Raw genomic sequence first — 17,896 nt, forward strand, 5'->3', positions numbered from 1 at the left:
TAATATTTTTGCATGTGCATTCTAATTCATCTTATCGTCGATACCACTGTATCATGTATACAGGGTTGCAGGGGCCTATCTCAGAAGACAATTAAACGCAGGGCACACACACACACACATATATAAAAACTACAGGCAATCTGGAAAGACTTATTATCCTAATCTGCATGTTTTTGGACTGTGGGAGGAAACCCATCATGCTTGGAGCACAGACCCTAAGGTGGGAATCGAACCCTCGACCCTTGAGGTGCAAGGCCACATTACAAAACTCATAAATGTAAATATAATTTTTTTTATTTTTGTATATTTCAAAAATATACTAATAATATTTTATTAATAGATTGTATTATATTATTATTACATTAAAAAAAAACGTTTTAGTATGTCAATTGAAAAACAAACCCAAAAAGTCTTACACAAACTGCGTCATCACTAATCACTTTTGAGTTTTCTCAGTGGGGTTGTACCAATCAGACCGGGGGGGGGGGGCGTGTAATTTGTACGATTATTTTGTCAAGAATGAATAAAAAACTCGAACATTTTATTCAACTGACATGATATAAACTAATTTCTTTTGTATGCGATTATCTTGTTTGGTCAAAGTTGTTTGATTTATTTGAAAATCAGACTTTGTCAGTAAAGCGCGCACCCCCGCGCCGAGTCGCGAATGGTTTATCCCGCTCTCCACTCCTCACTCCCGCACTGAGAGACCAGTCTGTGTGTGTGTGTTTAGTAGGAAACATGCAGCAATAAGGAAACACAGTAGTGCACATCGGTGTGAGTGTGTGTGTTTGTGTGCTTGTGTTTGTATGTGTGTGAGAGTGTGTGTGGCCTGTTTTTTCGTGAACTTCATAACTTTTTCATCGCATTCTGCACTAAATAAACCAGCGTCAGGTTGAGTTTCGGGATGTTGTTCGACTCGAAAGTGTGAAAAATGTTTGTTTTTGGTGAGTATCTTCTGTTTTGTTTTTAAATCATCGTCACAAAATCTTTAGAACTAACACCATGTTCATGTTTTGAGTGCTTTAAGTGCTTCCAGCTCTTTGGGTGCTGTGATAACTTTTACTTTTTTCGTCAGTATGTTCAGGACACGTCCAAATTGCTATGATGTGCACTAGGTAGGGCGCATGCGCGGCTGAGGTTTGAGCGCAGGAGGTAGTGCGCATGTGTAGGCGTCGAGCAGCGGATTGGGATCGAGTCCTCAGGCAGTGGAAGGCTAACTTGAACTAGCCTGTAGCCATTGTTTGCCAAGGCATGTTTTGAACCTGTTATACAGTAGTATACATGTGTCTCTGTAGTATAGGAGTATTTTATTATTTTAATGATTTAAGCTTTGATATAGTGTGTGAAATTGTATTTCATACTTTATTTTATTACCATCTTGTAAGATTTACAAAAAAAGAAAGTTTATTGTATACTCTCACAAACTTTTATAATAATTAAAAAAAAAAACACTTGTCATGAGTTCTCCAATTGAAATGCATTGCTTTACCCTGTATATTCGTACACATGCATGGTTAATTTTATCATTTAAAAGTAAAAAAGTTAAATCTGGTGATTTTTTTTTTTTGGTGATAATTTATTATACTTTTTTTTTAATGTGTGTCCCAGTTCTTGATGAACATTAAGAATTGAGATCAGACATCACTTTAAACACCATCTTAAAGCAGATTAGTCTTTGTTTAACCCCACAGAGAAGCGACACAAGTCTGAATCCCTGTCGTAGGGGGGCAGCAGGATCCACGCCGGGGCTAATGAGCAGGCCGTGCACGCATGGCAACGTCGCAGCTCCTATTCTTGTCACACCAGGATCTCCAGCCGCGCATGCAAATTAACAGCAATTATCCGTCTGGTTAGGGCTCCGTCATCCAGATTTTGATTTGCTGCATAAACTCTGCGTTTTCGTGACGAGCGAGTGCTCTCGGTTTACTTTTTAGGAACTTGGGAGTATTGCGAGGGTAAAAGTCTTTGTGTTGTGCCATCCTGGGAAATTAATCAACTTCAGGATGGCGTGATGAAAAGGAGTTTGATTATGACTGTCCTGTACCTGAGAGCAGGTTGTCAGTGCTAGTTAGTTACTTTATGCCCCAAAAAATAGTGCTGGGCGATATGATCTCGATTGAGTTGAAAATTTTACCCTCGATTATGATTGATTAACGATTGTTATAATTATTTCCTGGCTTTTTCATTGTTCAGTCACACGGTTTGTACTGTAAATTTGGCCAACAGCTGGGATTTTTTTTTTTTAATGAAAGACTTTCTATGTTTCTTCCTTGTCACAGACTGGAAGGGGTGGAGTCATGTGATACACACTTGGTATTGTGGTTTTGAGGGGCCAGTATTCACAGAATTGAAAAATAATTGATGGCCAAGATCACTTCAATTAGTGTTCCTGAATTTTTATTCATTCTTTATTGATTGAATAGCCCTAGTTTGACTAATGAATTTTTCAACTTTGCGATGCACATGAAGTAGAAACTGTTTTTCATATTTGATACATTTTGAGCTCTAAGCTAGGTTCTGGTCAGCTTTAATGTTCTGTCTGATAGTTTAAGTGTACACTATTCAATTTTCTACTTGCGATATTTTTTTAGCTTATAGTGTGTTCATCAGGACTTAAATACTTAGTAACTATAAGAGCTTTTATAATTTGTAAAATATTATAGCGTTGCTGGTGCAACAAAAATATGTGCAGATATTTGAACTTTTTAAATTCTTCTAATTTATGCTGGTGTGAAATCAGTTTGCGTTCAGTAGAAGCCGTACTTTAAAGTGTGTGAATTTTGAGCTAGAATAAACTTTGATGTTTTGGTAGGTTAAGTGTATGCTGTTCAACACAATTTTCAGCTTATGATATTTTCATCTTACGATGCATTCATCTGGACGTAAATACTTAGTAACTCTAATAGCTTTTGTGATCTGTAAAATATTGTAGAGTTGCCAGTGCTAGCTATTTCCCACAAAAATATGTACAGACTCTGACTTACATTTTTGGGACTTAACGCTGATGTGAAGACGATTCACGTTCAGTAGAAACCGTACTTTGAATTTTATACATCTTGAACTTTAAGCTAGACTTTGATAAGCATTGATGTTCTTGTAGATCAAGTGGACAGAAGTGATGGGATCTTTAAGGATCACCCGATACAATATTGTCACAATACATCGGTGCCGGTTCGATTTGTATTGCGATTCTTTATGATTTTATAAATATCCCGATTGAATATTTTGTTCTTTTAGATTTTGTTACTATTACTTTACTACAAATTCAGCAAATAACTCCTACCTACCACACAGAATAATGTGACGCCTGCCAATCTGTGAATCATTTAAAGTGCCATCTATAGGATTATAGAGGACCTACAACAGTTTGAGACAACTTTTGAAGATTAGGAAGAACAGAAAGCCAATCAGACGGCAACTTCCGAAGAGATCATCAGGAGACGTGAAATGGTTGGTTGTAAGCGGAATGTTTGGGGTGGAAACTAAAGCTACGTTCGGTTTGACACGGCAGGTTGGCTCTGTAAAGGCACAAGTTTGTTTATTGTTTGATGATGTAAACTGCCATGTTGATTCAACATAATTTCTAGACTTGGGGTTGAGAAGAATTTCCAGAGTTTCTGGACGGGAATTCCAAGCTGAGGGTTTTCTCAGTCATAGTTGGGGAAATTCTGACTCGTCGTTCTAATTGTTCACCGCTTGGACTGGAAGGCGTTCACACTGGGCTACAAATTAAAATTTATATTCTGAGGTTAAACAGTAGAAGCATGATTTCCTCTTTTTCTGCGGATACTGTACACATTTGTGCATTTAGGAAAGTCAGCTGACTTAGAAATTATCACAAAACTATGCTCGTTTGTCAGTCTTTTAGGTAGGCTGTGGCAATTTTCATACTTGTTTGAGTGTGTACGTTGATGAGCCAGTAAATAATAACGCCGTTCCTGACTCGGCTCATTTGCATATAGTGACTCCCACAAAACTCCTTAAAAGTTAATGCACACAGATAGATAAGTGGATAATATTTTGACTTGTCATGTTTGCTGATAATATTTAAAAATGTTAGTAGTAACTATAAACCCTCAAATGCAACAATTTAAATTAGTTTATACTAGTTAGTTAGTCTGCTTAAGCATAGGTTTTTCGCGAACTTGGGAAATCCAGACAGTTATTTTTTTTTTTATTACAGGATTTTACCAATATTTTTTTGTGTAAGCGATCATACAAAATATTTGTGCACAAATCTGTTCAATTCCAGATTAATAAACAATTACTAAGTGAGAAAATAGTTTTTTTTTTCCATGTAAAAGTTCGTTATGAGGCACGAGTCACTGGGAAAGAGAGCGTCATTACATCACACTTTTGTACTCGTATAGTAGCTAGCTAACATATTAAGTTATATATCCTAGATAAACAATGAAGTTAGGCATAAAGCTAAAATAAAGCATAACTGACTTATGTTTGTAATGCAGACTTGATTTACAAATCATGGTAACTTGAAAGAAACGATAACGAATGAGGAATCGTTTTAAATTCTGCGGTTTAATGAATTTCTTTTTGTTGGCTGCGAAACTTTCCTGTTAATTAGTACTCGCCAAATTGGTTTTGTTTTCCCAGACCTTTTTTTTTTTTATGTTGGAAAGTGAGGTTTTGGGTGTGTAATTTGGTAACACGCCAAGGTTTCTCAAGACCTTGGAAACAAGCGCACACGGAACGGGTTTGGCATCGAACACCTGCTGCTTGTTAGAAATCCAAGCCACCAGCATTTACTTTTCCTGCTGGCATGAGACCAGGCACCTCTACATGCATGCTTACATGATTATTTCTTCATTCTTTATTGTTTTCAATGGCACCGCGCTGTGATTTATACACTCAGATATTCTGGGACGAACAGGATCGATATTTACAGTATTGGACGTGCTGGTATAAATATTTATATACCTAATATTTAAATCAGCATGTATGAGTTATTGCTAAGTTGATGTGACTTGATACGAATAAACCTAATTATGACCAGCATTCGAGGGAAAGTCGTTAATCTGAAAGGTTCCGCCTTCCGCTTAATTGTCTGTAAAACAATCCTCAGCGATGTGCTAGCTAGCTAATTTGGGGTTCTTGGTACCTACAATAGTTGTCTAGAAACTGTGTTTTTTTTCAATTACCAAAAGCATGGCTTGGTAAACTTTCATTATTCTGTATTTTAATACATTAATTTAAGGATTATATTGACTATTAAACATAACTTAAAAGTTATATTAAAACTACAAATCACTTGGAAATCCAGATTGATTGGATTATTTATTATATAGAATTTATAAAAAAAAAAAAAAAAAAACTTAAGCAAAAATACCTGAGATTTTGTTAGCATTATTTTTAAATTCGAAAACAATAGAATTACCTCAAGAGTAAACGTGACGCTGGGAATGCTTTTTAGGACCACGGCCTTGACGGGTTTATGTTAAGCTGTTTTTAAGCGCTAATGCTAAACTACAGCTCCGATTTAATCACTTTTTGTACTAATAAACATTTTCCTGAGGTAAACGTTGGTGTTTCTTGCGCGTACTGTGTTTATAAATGAAACACTTGTCACGTTGACTATGTTTATATTCAAGTAGGGTAATTTACAAAGATGTTGAAAGACAAAACACAGCGGGAGATCTGGGGTAAGTCGACTTTTGGATTCCCTTTTATGGAGTTTTGTGGGTGTGGCTAAATGGAAATGCTTTAAAGCTTGTGACTGTATTTTATAGTTTTCAACAAAAGTGCACACAAGTATAAAAAATATTTCTACTATAATCAATAAATGTTTTACTAGCTGAACAAACAATGTGTGTTTGTATAGATATTTATAAAAAATGCACGATTTGTCACTTTTAAAAAATCATATTGCGATTTAAATTGCAATATTTAACTATTAAACGTACCATTTTGCATTAAATTGCAACATGTTTTTAAGTGATTTTATGAAGAGAATGTTTGCCAATATCATTTAACACTTAAATAACAAAAATTATTTTAAAAAGTTAAACAAAATCATAAGTTATTGACAAACTTTACCCAAATTTTAGAGTATGCTTATATTACCAGGTGTAAATTGCAGCTTTTTGCAATTAAATATTCGCACAGGTTCGTATCGCATTTTCGATTTTAATATGATTAATTGTGCCGTGCTAATAAATGTAATAAATTATTAAATGACTAGTTGGACAGTCTGTAAATTTCATCAGTCGTGTTTTTCCAGGCTTTTCAGATCCTCCTTTCTTAGAATAAAGACAGTCTAAAGGACGCCGTCCTCGTTAGGACGCTCGTCATGATACTTTTATATTTAAAAAAAGTTCAGCGTTCAAGTTCATATTCTGCGTAACTGATTATCCCGCCATCCTCATTATATCTTTGACTTTATGATGATTCACAGAAGCAGCGTCTGCGATGTACAGATTAAAGCCCCGAGACACCAGCGAGTTATCAGACGTTCACACATGGCCGAGCGCGGCCTTATTAAGTTTCCGATATACTGTGGAGGCCTTTGTACTCCGGAGGCTCTGGGAGGCCGCGTGCTAGCGCTCATGGCTCTGGTGTTTTACAGCCACCGCTTTAGCATTAACTAGGTCACACTGTTTCCAGCGCGCGACCCCACCTAGCCTGGAAGTTCCCCGGTCCGTTTGCAGTCTTTAGTACCTCGCGCCCGGGATATTGGTACGCTGCTCCACGGCCGCTTAGTGCTCGGGTTTATCATCGGCGGGATGCAATGCGTATAAGGATCCTCGGGGAAGGCAAGTTCCGTGTGGGAACAGATGTGTGTGTGTGTATGAGAAAGTAGAGTTTTAAGTTGAATGACGGCTTGTTAGACAGGGAGGTGTTAACACACACCCAGTAGATTATTACACTTACACGAGTGTATTTTGGCAGTTTATTGAGCTGCTACACACACATATTCCTATCCAAGACAATGGACTTAATCGAGCCAAATAAAATCCTCATCAAATTAAAGCCGGGATGTCTCTGGCACATGTGAGCGGTTAGCCGTGTCGCTGGCGGTATGCCTCGGTGTCTGGACACACTCGTGTCTGTGTGTGTTTGTGTGTGTGTGTGTGTGTGTGTGTGTGTGTGTGTAAAACCCTGAACTGATGGTGTTTTGCATGAGCAGAGTAGTGAGTTTTCCTCTGCATTTTAAAGTCATAGTTTAGATCACATGCTCCACCCACTGTATCTCTGCAACCAATCAGCTCACAAGTTTGTCCACAGTACCAGTGTAACCAGTCGCATTTATGCTCCGCCCATGGTAACCAATCCGATCACAGGCTCCCACTCATGGTGCCACTCTAACCGGTCGCTATAACCAAGATCACAAGCTCCGCCCACTATCATCAATCAGATGACATGCTCCGCCCACAGTGGCACAGTAATCAATCACATCATTCGCCCATGGCGCAAGTGTAACCAGTTGGATTATAAGATTCGCCTACAGTGTCACTACTTCCAATCTGATAACTGGCTCCGCCCACAGTGCCGGCGTAACCGATCGCGTTTATGCTCCGCCCATGGTGCCATGGTAACCAGTTGGATCACAGGCTCCCACCCATGGGGCCACTGTCATCACTTCAATCATATGCTCCGCCCTTGGTGCCACCCGTAACCGATCGGATCACATAATTTGTCTACAGTGCCAGTATAACCAATTGGATCGTATGCTCCACCCACAGCTCCACTTTAACCAATCAAATTAAATTGATCACACCAGATGCAACTGTAATAAATTGAAATGCGGTTATACATGTTGGCATAAAACAAATAGTTTGCTCTCGACGACATTTCTGTCCTCGGTCAGGAGTCTAAGAGCACAAAATCTCTGGACGGGACATGTCCACTCCCTCCCCATGTCAATCACAGTGACACTAGCCAGTCACAGCTGTCTATAAACGTGGATTGCGCTTTCCTCAGATCTTCACCAGTTTCAGAAAGTAGGGACGAATCCTCTCAGTATAATGACTACATTAGCATTAATGCCGATCCATTAGCCTTGGATTTGATGTCGCCGTGTTAGACCGGTCGTCTTCACCCACCTTTAGGACGTTTTCACACTTTCACACTTGGCTTTTCTTTCTTCACACACACACACACTGTGGGGTTTTGTGTCATTACCCCTCGGCATGCGAGTAATGGGGCTGGTTGAAGTTCTGATGTCACTTCCTGTTTGTAGTTTGGTGAAAGTGTTGCGAAGGAGACGGATGAAGCGATTAGGAAGAAAAAACTTCTGTACTTTTTTTTTTTGGTTTGTTTTTCCCCCCATCTTTCTCTCTCTGTCTCTGTCCACATTTACTTTTGTCTCTCTCTGTTTTAGTTTCTTTCTCATTCTGTCTCCTTCTGTCTCAAATTCTTTCTCTTTGTCGCTCTCTCTTTTTATTTTTATCTCTCCATCAGTACAGTACTCTGTAGTTACTGTACACACACACATTGTTTTATAGGTGTGTGTGTGTGTTTTGCAGAAGTGTGGCTGTTTTGTTTTCCAGGTGCAACATATGGGACACGAAAGACAGAGAGCGAGAGACTTTGTGGTGGCTTTTTAAATGGAATGGCCTTGTCTTTTCTGCAAAAAAAAAAAAAAAAAAAACTCCCTCCCTCTGTCTCTCTTTTTCTCTCTTTATGATGGCCAGGGCTTTTGTGTGTATGCTAAACACAGGGGCAGCTGTGCATGCGAGTGTGTGTGTGTGGTATAAAAGCTGTGTGTTTGGTGTTGCTCTGCCCCGGGTGCTCTGTGAGCTGACAGGTTTGCACTCGAGCCCGTGACCGCGTTCACCCTGTCGCCTTTACGCTGTTACACGTCACTAACGGGCAAACGTATGCGTGTTTGTTCACTGTATACATACAGTGCGCTTCGTTAACCCTGTTTTGAAACCACGTCGATACGGAGACGTCGTATGTGACACCAACACGGCTCAGACTCTTTTAAATTGACACGATAAGGCACAATATCTGTTAACATGTATGTTAACATACGGCACAGCCAGTTTAAACAGCATACTGATATGGCAGCGTCACTTCGAACCTGACACCAGTGTGGTGCAGTCAATTTAAACACCATACCGATACAACACCATTTCTTTTAAAGTGACGCGGATTCGACACCATTGTTTTTAACGCATCATTTTACGGCATCATTAAACACGATGTGGCGCAATCGATTTAAACGTGACACTTATGTTAGTACGGCACTGTCTCTTTTAACGTGACGCAGATAAGGTACAATCTCTTTTAACGTGACGCCCATACCACACGGTCACTCTAAACACCTCACTGATGTCTCACTGCCGGTTTTATTGCCTAGCTACAATTACTATACAAACATTGCATCGTCATTTCCATTGCAACACCGATGTGGTATCACGACACGATTGTACCACAATCCTGATTTGCATCATCACGGTTAAATTTGTATCGGATTTGTTCGATCTCTCCCGGTGAAACTTTAAGCGACGAAAGTGTGTGATTTATTTTGGTGTTAAATCCAGATTCCTTTACTCCGGTAGCCGAAGCTCGTGGTGGTAAAAACATCTCCGGTCCTGAAATGACGTGGAAACTTCTGACACTGGAGACTCCTTCCCTAAGTGTCAAACGAACACCTCGTTACAGAAAACATTCGGGTTTTTAAACGACGTGGTGCAAAGGCAGTTGTGGTTGGAATAAATGATGATGCAGCTAGTGTGTGTTTCAGTTTGTCCCGAAGTTTCGATTGCTGCCTTTTTAGAAACTGAACTGAAATGTGTGTGTGTGGAAACGAACTAAGTGACTCATCACCTGCTCTGGAGCTTCAAGCATTTCACAAAGACGAGTTTCTGTTTTTATAAACTTATTTCTCAGTGATTTACGATCACGCCAGCTGGGATGATGTCGAGCGACGCTTCAGGCCGACCCGTAGCCGGAACGGTTCGCTCGGAACGCCGTGAGCGCGAGGCCGAGGGGGTCGCGTGCAACTGCAGCTCCGCCCACGGCTGGAGGGGAAAAAACACCATGGCACGTCTGCTTACTGTAAGACAGAGAGAGAGAGAGAGACTGGAGGAGAATGGTGTAGAGTACATAATGAAGAGAGCATGAGAAAGGGACGGAGAGAAGGATAGACTGAGAGGGATTTGGAGATACAGACAGAGTGAGAGAGAGACGGAAGGGGAGAGGGCAAGATTTTGAGAGAGGGTAAAAGAGATGGTGAGATCAGAGAGAGATTCAGTAAAACTTTAAGTGTTGGAGACGCACACACACACACTCCTCTGTCCCTCGTTCCCTGTCTCCTATCTCCGTCCTGCTCGTCTTCAGCACAGCTGAGAAACGGACTGCGGCGTGTTATCTCTGCATGTGAACGGATTTCAGGAACTGAAAATTCTGGTGTGTTTGTAAGAGTAAAAAAGCCTCATGGCCACGGGACAGACTCGTAAAAAACGAGCCTTGAGCTTACCTTCCCCCTAAAGTATTAAATTCCTGCTCAGAGTGAAGCGCTGGTGTGTGTGTGTGTGTGTGTGTGTGTGTGTGTGTGTTGAGTGAGTGCTTTAATTCTGGGACATAATCACACCAGAGCATCCAGGATTTCGCAAAACATGATGGTGATTAAAGGTTGGTGTTTATTGGTGAGGTTATCATCTATACCGCTTTAATCTCTTTATTACGGCTTCCTGTATCACACCACCCAGGGACCGCCACGCCACCCGTCCAGCCCGGAGACCGCCACGTCGTCCTTCCGACCCGGGGACCGACACGCGTCCCGTCTGACGTGATTAAGCGTTTCTTAAAAGCTGACCTCATGAGCGAGAGCTAGCTTATGAAACAAAAGCTAGCCGATCGAACAAAAGCCGTCCTGGCAACAATATAGAATAAAATTCTAGGCCACGCCCACTAAGACTGGGACAGGTCTTGGATCGGACAGACTTCAGGATTTTTAAATAAAGTGCTGAAGTACTGAGGAGGTTTTGGTGACCGGATGAGTGAAGGACTCTGGGGAATTTTTGGTGATTTTTAAGAAACTCGAGTTACATCTGAAGATTTTCAAATGTTATTGATGAGCGTCAAAGGTTTTCACGCTGCTGTAACCCAGGTGGAGGTGAAGGTCAATGCTGTAACGTGTCACATTACCAGGGTCACATGACCTAATTGTGTTAGCGTGCCAGCAGATAAGCGTGGTGTGTGTGTGTGTGTGTGAGAGACGCTGTACGATTGCTCCATCACTGCTGCTTCGCTCAGATAACGCCGTGTAAACCTTCGCCCTCGTTCTTTCTGCTTTCTTTCTCTTTCGCTTATCGCTTCACTTCTCCTAAAGGGACGAAACGCGACTTTAACCGTCCAGAAGTAACGTGGCAGAAAGGGGCGGGGCCGCTAGTAGAGGAAGTGTGGACACCTGCACAGCGAAGAGTCGCGCCCGGGGACGTCGTCCTCCTGTTTCAGGGCCAAAGTTTAATTTTAGTTTTAATCTGAGTAACTAACGTACGGCATCTAAACATTGGCAGCCGCGCTCATCTCGAAACCAGACGCGGGTAGGAAGGTGGACTTTAGAGCTCTGTTACATCAGAAGTGATTAAAGTGCTCACACGGTGACTGTACGCTGTAGTTATTTATTCTGTAGAGCAAAAATCAAACAATAATCTCATTAACATCAGGATTAACCATGTTGGGATCATCACACTGATTCGTCCGTTACAGGTAAAGCCGTTTCTAGTGAAACTGGTTTAAATTGAAAGTTAAATCAGTTTGTCATTCCTGCTAACCACGAGACGGTGGTAACCATGGTAACGGTTTTGGGTTTAGAAAATTACAGGAATGAAGCGACTGATGATACATTCAGTGTTTACAATGTAAAATGTAAAGGTTATGTCCGTTCATGATAAACGTTAAGGTGTTTTTATAAATTCCTAACGAAAGTATAGTTTAAAAAAAAATAAAAATAATGTTTTAAGTGATGGTACTTTTCGAAATGTTAAATTACATATTTTTGGTAATGTTTAAAGGAAAAGAAAAGACAGAAAATTTACTTTTTTGTGTTAATATCTATCCATTTAAATCTTCAAATTAACTGAATATTTTTAGGTATTAAAAAATCTTTAAAGCTTTAAAAATAATAAAAAAATATATTTTTTACTTTTTTAAAATGATGCTACTCAAAAGCATTAACTTTCAAAAATAAGAATAAATGTTTATTTATTAACTATTTTACCAACGTAAAACAAAAATAAATTAATTTCAACACTTGAAAAATAAACAATTTTGTAATTTAAACACGTTTTTTAACAAAACATAAGAAATGTATATAAATATTGCAGCTTTTTCAACACTGCTTTTTTTTTTCTTTTAATAAAAAAGCTAAACTTGTTAAATGGGGAAAAAAAAGTTAAATGTTCTTAAAATAACTAGTTTTACCTAAACACCTGAAATTATTATACACTTTACGAGTAACACTAATATTTTTTTTTTAATTTAAAAAGACATTAAGGACTACATATAATATAGTGGATGTTCTTTTATTATTATTATTATTATTATTATTTTATAATATTGCTGGGAAAAGTGCGACATGCAACCTTCCCACCTCATCATCTTTGTGGCTGATGGAATTGATTTGCTGTAAAGACGTCATTAATCTTCTAAAGTCACTTTTGGTTTAAAGACATGTCTTAGTGTTATAGCTGACTGAGGGATGTCGTCCTGTGATGATGTTCATGCTGGTCTCCTCCACCTCCAGCTTTCTGTATTTCTCTCTCTCACACACACACACACACACACATATCAGTGTTTATCCAGCGCTCAGCTTGGTTTCAATAATTTTGTCACAGAAAATGACTTGATCATAACACGGGAATGGTCGCACCTCCGAGCTCTGAGACGCTGCACATGAGAAGTTCTCGGCTTTCATAAGGAGTTCGGAAACCGGCGCTTCATCCAGGAGATGATTACAGATTCACTTCGAGTCACTCCTGTTAGTGTCTCATACGAGTAATGCATTGCCGTTTGTTTTTGTTTTTTTTCTTCTGGCCAACGAGCCCACGCCGCGTCTGTTCAGTTTCCTCCCTCGGGGGTGAAGCCTTCCTCAGACCGGGTGGTCGCTTTTCGGCCGTGATTATCGTTGATGTGTGGACGTCCTCAGACAGGAGAGCGGGATGTCCCTGATTATACATCGCCCACCCGGGGGGAGGGGGGGGCGTCGTTCTTCTAAACGACTGTATTGACGTCAGGGCCGAAACCATGATAAGGAAATTATGCCACTGTCTACGTTTCTGAGACATCGCAGACATCTTATGGCGACGTTTGTAAAAGATCCAGATTAGAACAAAACAAAGTGCCGGTTTAAATCTTTCCACTTTTTTGTGTTAGAAAAAAGAAAAATCGCTTCAGATTGCTATGCATTCTGGGACAGTTTAATTTCTAATTCAAATTTTGAACTGCTTATACGGCCACTCGTGACCTTAAGAATTTAAAAACAATAAGTAATAAATAGTGGAATAAAATAGTCTAATTAAAATAGTAATTAGAATAGCTATAGAAACCTAGCTGTACAAAATAGAATAGGGTATTACAAAATAAAAATATATAAGAAACACAAAATAAAACTTATCTATACAATGTAGAAACAATATAAAGATGAATTTGAATGGAAATGTCCAGGAAGTGTACAAATGTGCATGTGTGTATAGATGTCCATGGTCCATAAATGTCCATCATCTGCAATGGGCAAAACTGGGATGGAAAGTTAAGGGTTAGTGCAAATGTACAATGTCCATGAATGTCCAGGGAATGTGCAACAGTGCATGAGTTATGTCCATAAGTGTTCATTACTGTGCAGTGTCCAAAAATGCAGAGATTAGTCCTGTATGGTGACCATAACTGTGCAGGTGTTTAGCAGGTAATGCTAGTTACAAGCTAACACATAAAGTGCAAACTTTGTTTAATGTTAAATATCTTGTCTATTTCCTGACTCCATGCAGTCATGAGAAAGTCGTAAAAAGTACGTAACCGCACTGTACTCGATCACGTTATCGATCAAGGTGATTTATTCTTAAAGTCTGGAAGCTAACTAGCTAGGAAAGACGGCTAGTTTAGCGTTACGCAAACATCTGTCTAAAATTTGTCTTGCGTCGATCTCGCGCGTCAGTTTGACTTGTTGTTAATTCTTAAATTTTGTTATAGTTTGGCTTTTATATGATCAACGATGTACATAGGAGACTTTAAATGTGAATGAAATTGTATATTTTATTTGTTAATAGAATGAGTTATGAATACAAACAATTTACAGGTTCCGTTTTTGTTTTATTTCTAGGAAATTTTAAACAAATTATATTTAGAATAAATTATATAAATTGAAATATATATATATATATATATATATATAGTATATAAATTACCACTTTATCAACACACTAGTAGCGTTTTGTTGATATAAGACCAGCATTTGTATTTTATTTATTATTATAATTTTTCCCATGCCACACTTTTTCTTTAAAACTGCAGCTCGTTCAGGTTTTTACGTAACGCCGACCCTTCTGGATCACCTCCTATACATGTTCACGTATATATATTTTGCTGGAACATTTCAGCTAACAAGTCTGCTGGAGCACGCGGTGATGTAATCAGGCGAGGTCGAGTCGAGCGGTCGGTCTTGAGAACAGCCGAGTGTTTGTCGGGGACGCTCTGGAGTACATGTGGCAGTAATCAGCAGGGTTCGAGCGGCAGGCGTATTTACTTCGCAGGAGGAAAAGGGTGTATGTTTTGATAAACGGAGGGTCAGGGCTATTCACAGCCCGCGTCTCGGTGAGCTGATTACACGACCCGGCCTTAACCTCTGAACACGCGGCTCGCAATAGAGACGGATTACACGACCGACATAAAAGCTCTGTAAGACTCACAAGGGCTTTGATTAATTGATCGGTCAAATTTAGGAACGCCACAGACTAATTGTAAACCTGATGATCTGCTGCTTCCCTCCCAAAACTTTAATCACAACTCATGAGACTAAGATAAATAAAGAAAAACATGTAATTTAAGTCCTATAGCTGTGCTTTATTAGTTCTCATTACTGTTATTTTGTGTGAATATTTAGGGTAATTTTAAGCTTAATTGCAAAATGAACAATTAATTATACGTAAATGCGATTTCTGAACTTTTATTATAACCCTGTAGGATTGGTCAGAAGATGTGGATTAACATAGCGGTTGTCGTAATGTGGAATTTAAATCACAGGCAGTTTTTATATGAACACTTTATCGTTTCTATCGTGACTCGTCCAGTCTGAATGCAGATTAAAAACCGTATGTAAAAACTTTGTTCTGTAAGAAGATGGATATTTAATATGTTGCGAGTTCTGCAGGAATTTAGGCATTTTTTTATTTATTTAAAATATCGTACTTCATTTGCATTTCTTTTCCAAATGATTTGATTTGTTATCATAAGCAAAAATATAATTATCGTGTTGTAAATTGGTGACATTAGTAATACTTTTGCGCGACTGGAACGGACTATCTCTGCATTCACGTAATTAATTTATTTATCTATATGTCGCAATATAAATTTTCGCCTTTAAGCGCTCGCCTCTAGGAGGAGTTACTGTAAATTTGTATGCCTGGGTTCCGCTGTTATATGTACGTAAGGAGTCTCCAGTGTCGGTGCTTTGTAATGAGAGATGGTGTTGGGGGCGGAGCTCATCGATTCGGTTACTGATTGTAATTCTTTTTCCCCTTTAGATGAATTTTTAGTTTATGTACAGTATGTTGACATGAAGAATAACACTTTATGATGGTGGTTCTATACAAAAAATACTAACCTACACCCAACAGTCATGTAACAGTAACTCTACAAGTTCACACCAACCCTGGAACTGATTATTTTCCTGTCACAGCACCACCCTGGTGTGATTTATTCCTCTCCAGTAGGATACAATAACAGTAATGAGACACGTCTGCGTTTAGCCCACAGCCTCTTCTGTGTGTGTGTGTGTGTGTGTGTGTGGAGATTTGATGGCGGCGTGGGAAGTCGAACGCTAAACCCCGCATCTTTTCTTTTGTTTTCTCAGGGTCAGGAGGGCTCCACTCGAAGAACATTCCAGAAGTAAAAAAGGACCAGATGGGCGCGTGAGCAAATCATCATCACCGTGTAAAGATGGACGCTCGTGGCTGTTCCTCTCGCTGAAATGGGCTTTTGCGAAGATGTGCGTGGCCATGGTGATCATTCAGACTAAAACACTGGAAAAGAAGGTTGTCGATGATGTAACCTCCAAAGACTCGAGCTTGGACTTGGTAAGAATGAAGCTCTGCGTTGCTTAACAACTTTCTGTTTCTGTAAAGACGCGTTTACGCTGACGTCTTCGCTTCCCTCGGGGGGACCTCGTCTTCCTGTCACGACTTCACGGGAACGAGCGGATGTCCACTACAAAGGCTTTAACATTCGTGACGTTTACTTGGGGGGGAAAAACAAAACACAGACGTGTTTGAAAGAAGGCGTGTTGTTGTTCGAACTTTGCCAGTCAGGGTTCTCGAGTTCCGTAGAGGTTTGTGTCATTTCCGAAATCTCCAATCACTCAGACTTCACGCGCTTCCTGGACGTCTTACAGACGAGCTCTAAAAGCTGTAAAGATGATTCATACAGGCGACTAATTTATAGTTTTTATAAATATTTAAACGTATATGTACTGCTGTTATTAGTTACTATCTAAAGTCAGGCCTTACTCCTGAGTTACTGTCACTCCTTTATCACAGACGCTCGTCTTCTCTTTAATTAAATACCTTTAATTCAAATCACAGCTTAATATTAGTGTTAATGATATTAGTGTTGTTAACATTAGTGTAGATGTTAATGCAAAATGTGAAACGGAATAAAGTGAGTTACAAGTTTTACTTTCTTATACGGAATGAAAATTACAATGCACCTTAGATTAATTAAGTAAATAAATAGAATTAATAAAAATAAATTAATCAATCAGATAAAAACATCCAGGTCATGCCAACATATCCGATAAAGAAAGGATGAAAGGATATATACGTCTTTTTTTCCCCCATTTTGATTTTGGAAACTAATTTTTTTTATATATATATTTTTTTTTTATGATTTTCTTATTGTCTATTTATTTATTTAAAAAAAAATATTCTAGCACTGTTTTGGTTAGATTTTTAACAAGTTGAGTTTGTCTCGTTTTAGATGCTATGATCTGACCTCAACGATGCGTTAAACATAAATACATAAAAATTTGACATTAAACTGTCTGCTGTATTGTTACGTACAGCAGATTAGAGACAAAGTGACCATGTCTTGTCAAGCATAAAATATCCCCAACTTCCTAGAAAGTGTTTTTAAGCACTGAACTAACACCATTATCTTTCGTTAATCTCCAGCAAATTATGTCTAATTGTAATATAGTTGGGTTTAAACACAGCACAAAGTTTAAAAGCTTCAAAATACATAAATCATACAAGACTCAAGTTTTTACAATCTTTACAAAGCAGCTTTTTTTAAATAACAATAAAAAAATATTTATTTACCCGTCAATCCCACCACAATTGGCTACTAAACCTCCTTTGCGAAGGAAGTATCTGCACTGACGATACCAATCTTTAGTTTAAAAAAACGGTAGATGTGTTTCCATAAAATTAACAAATTTTGTTGTAATAAGTTATAATTATTTTATATAAGTTATAATAAAATTGCATCTTTTAACTACGGACATGACCTAAGCTGGAACTAAAAGCGTAATACGGTACTATTGGTGCGCTGTTTGTGTTTTCTCATCACGCAAAATTCAACCTTGGCCTGTTTCTTTAGTTTTTTTCTTTCAGATAATGTTACTGTTTAATGTCATGCGCATTATTGTTGTATAGCTAGCTCTAGCTAATGCCCATGCCCTGTTGTTGTTTTTAATGTTGCTGAATCGATAAGAAAA

At 38.9% G+C, this 17,896-nt stretch overlaps 1 protein-coding gene across 2 annotated transcripts in view; it reads left to right on the forward strand.

Moving 5' to 3' along the window:
- The first annotated feature begins 721 nt into the window (after positions 1–721).
- fam53b (family with sequence similarity 53 member B) overlaps positions 722–17,896 on the forward strand; it is a 29,046-nt gene continuing 11,871 nt past the window's right edge. Inside the window, exons 1-2 of one of the 2 annotated variants that reach the window (XM_053511541.1) lie at positions 722–947; positions 16,037–16,259. In XM_053511541.1, coding sequence (XP_053367516.1) covers positions 16,170–16,259 — 90 coding nt within the window. In that variant the 5' untranslated portion in view covers positions 722–947; positions 16,037–16,169. Of the gene's footprint in view, positions 948–11,410; positions 11,680–16,036; positions 16,260–17,896 lie in introns of those variants that run through there. The other variant, XM_053511542.1, reaches the window with a different exon arrangement.

Source organism: Clarias gariepinus, chromosome 14 (genome assembly GCF_024256425.1).
Source record: "Clarias gariepinus isolate MV-2021 ecotype Netherlands chromosome 14, CGAR_prim_01v2, whole genome shotgun sequence".
In the NCBI taxonomy this organism is placed as follows: Eukaryota; Metazoa; Chordata; class Actinopteri; order Siluriformes; family Clariidae; genus Clarias; species Clarias gariepinus.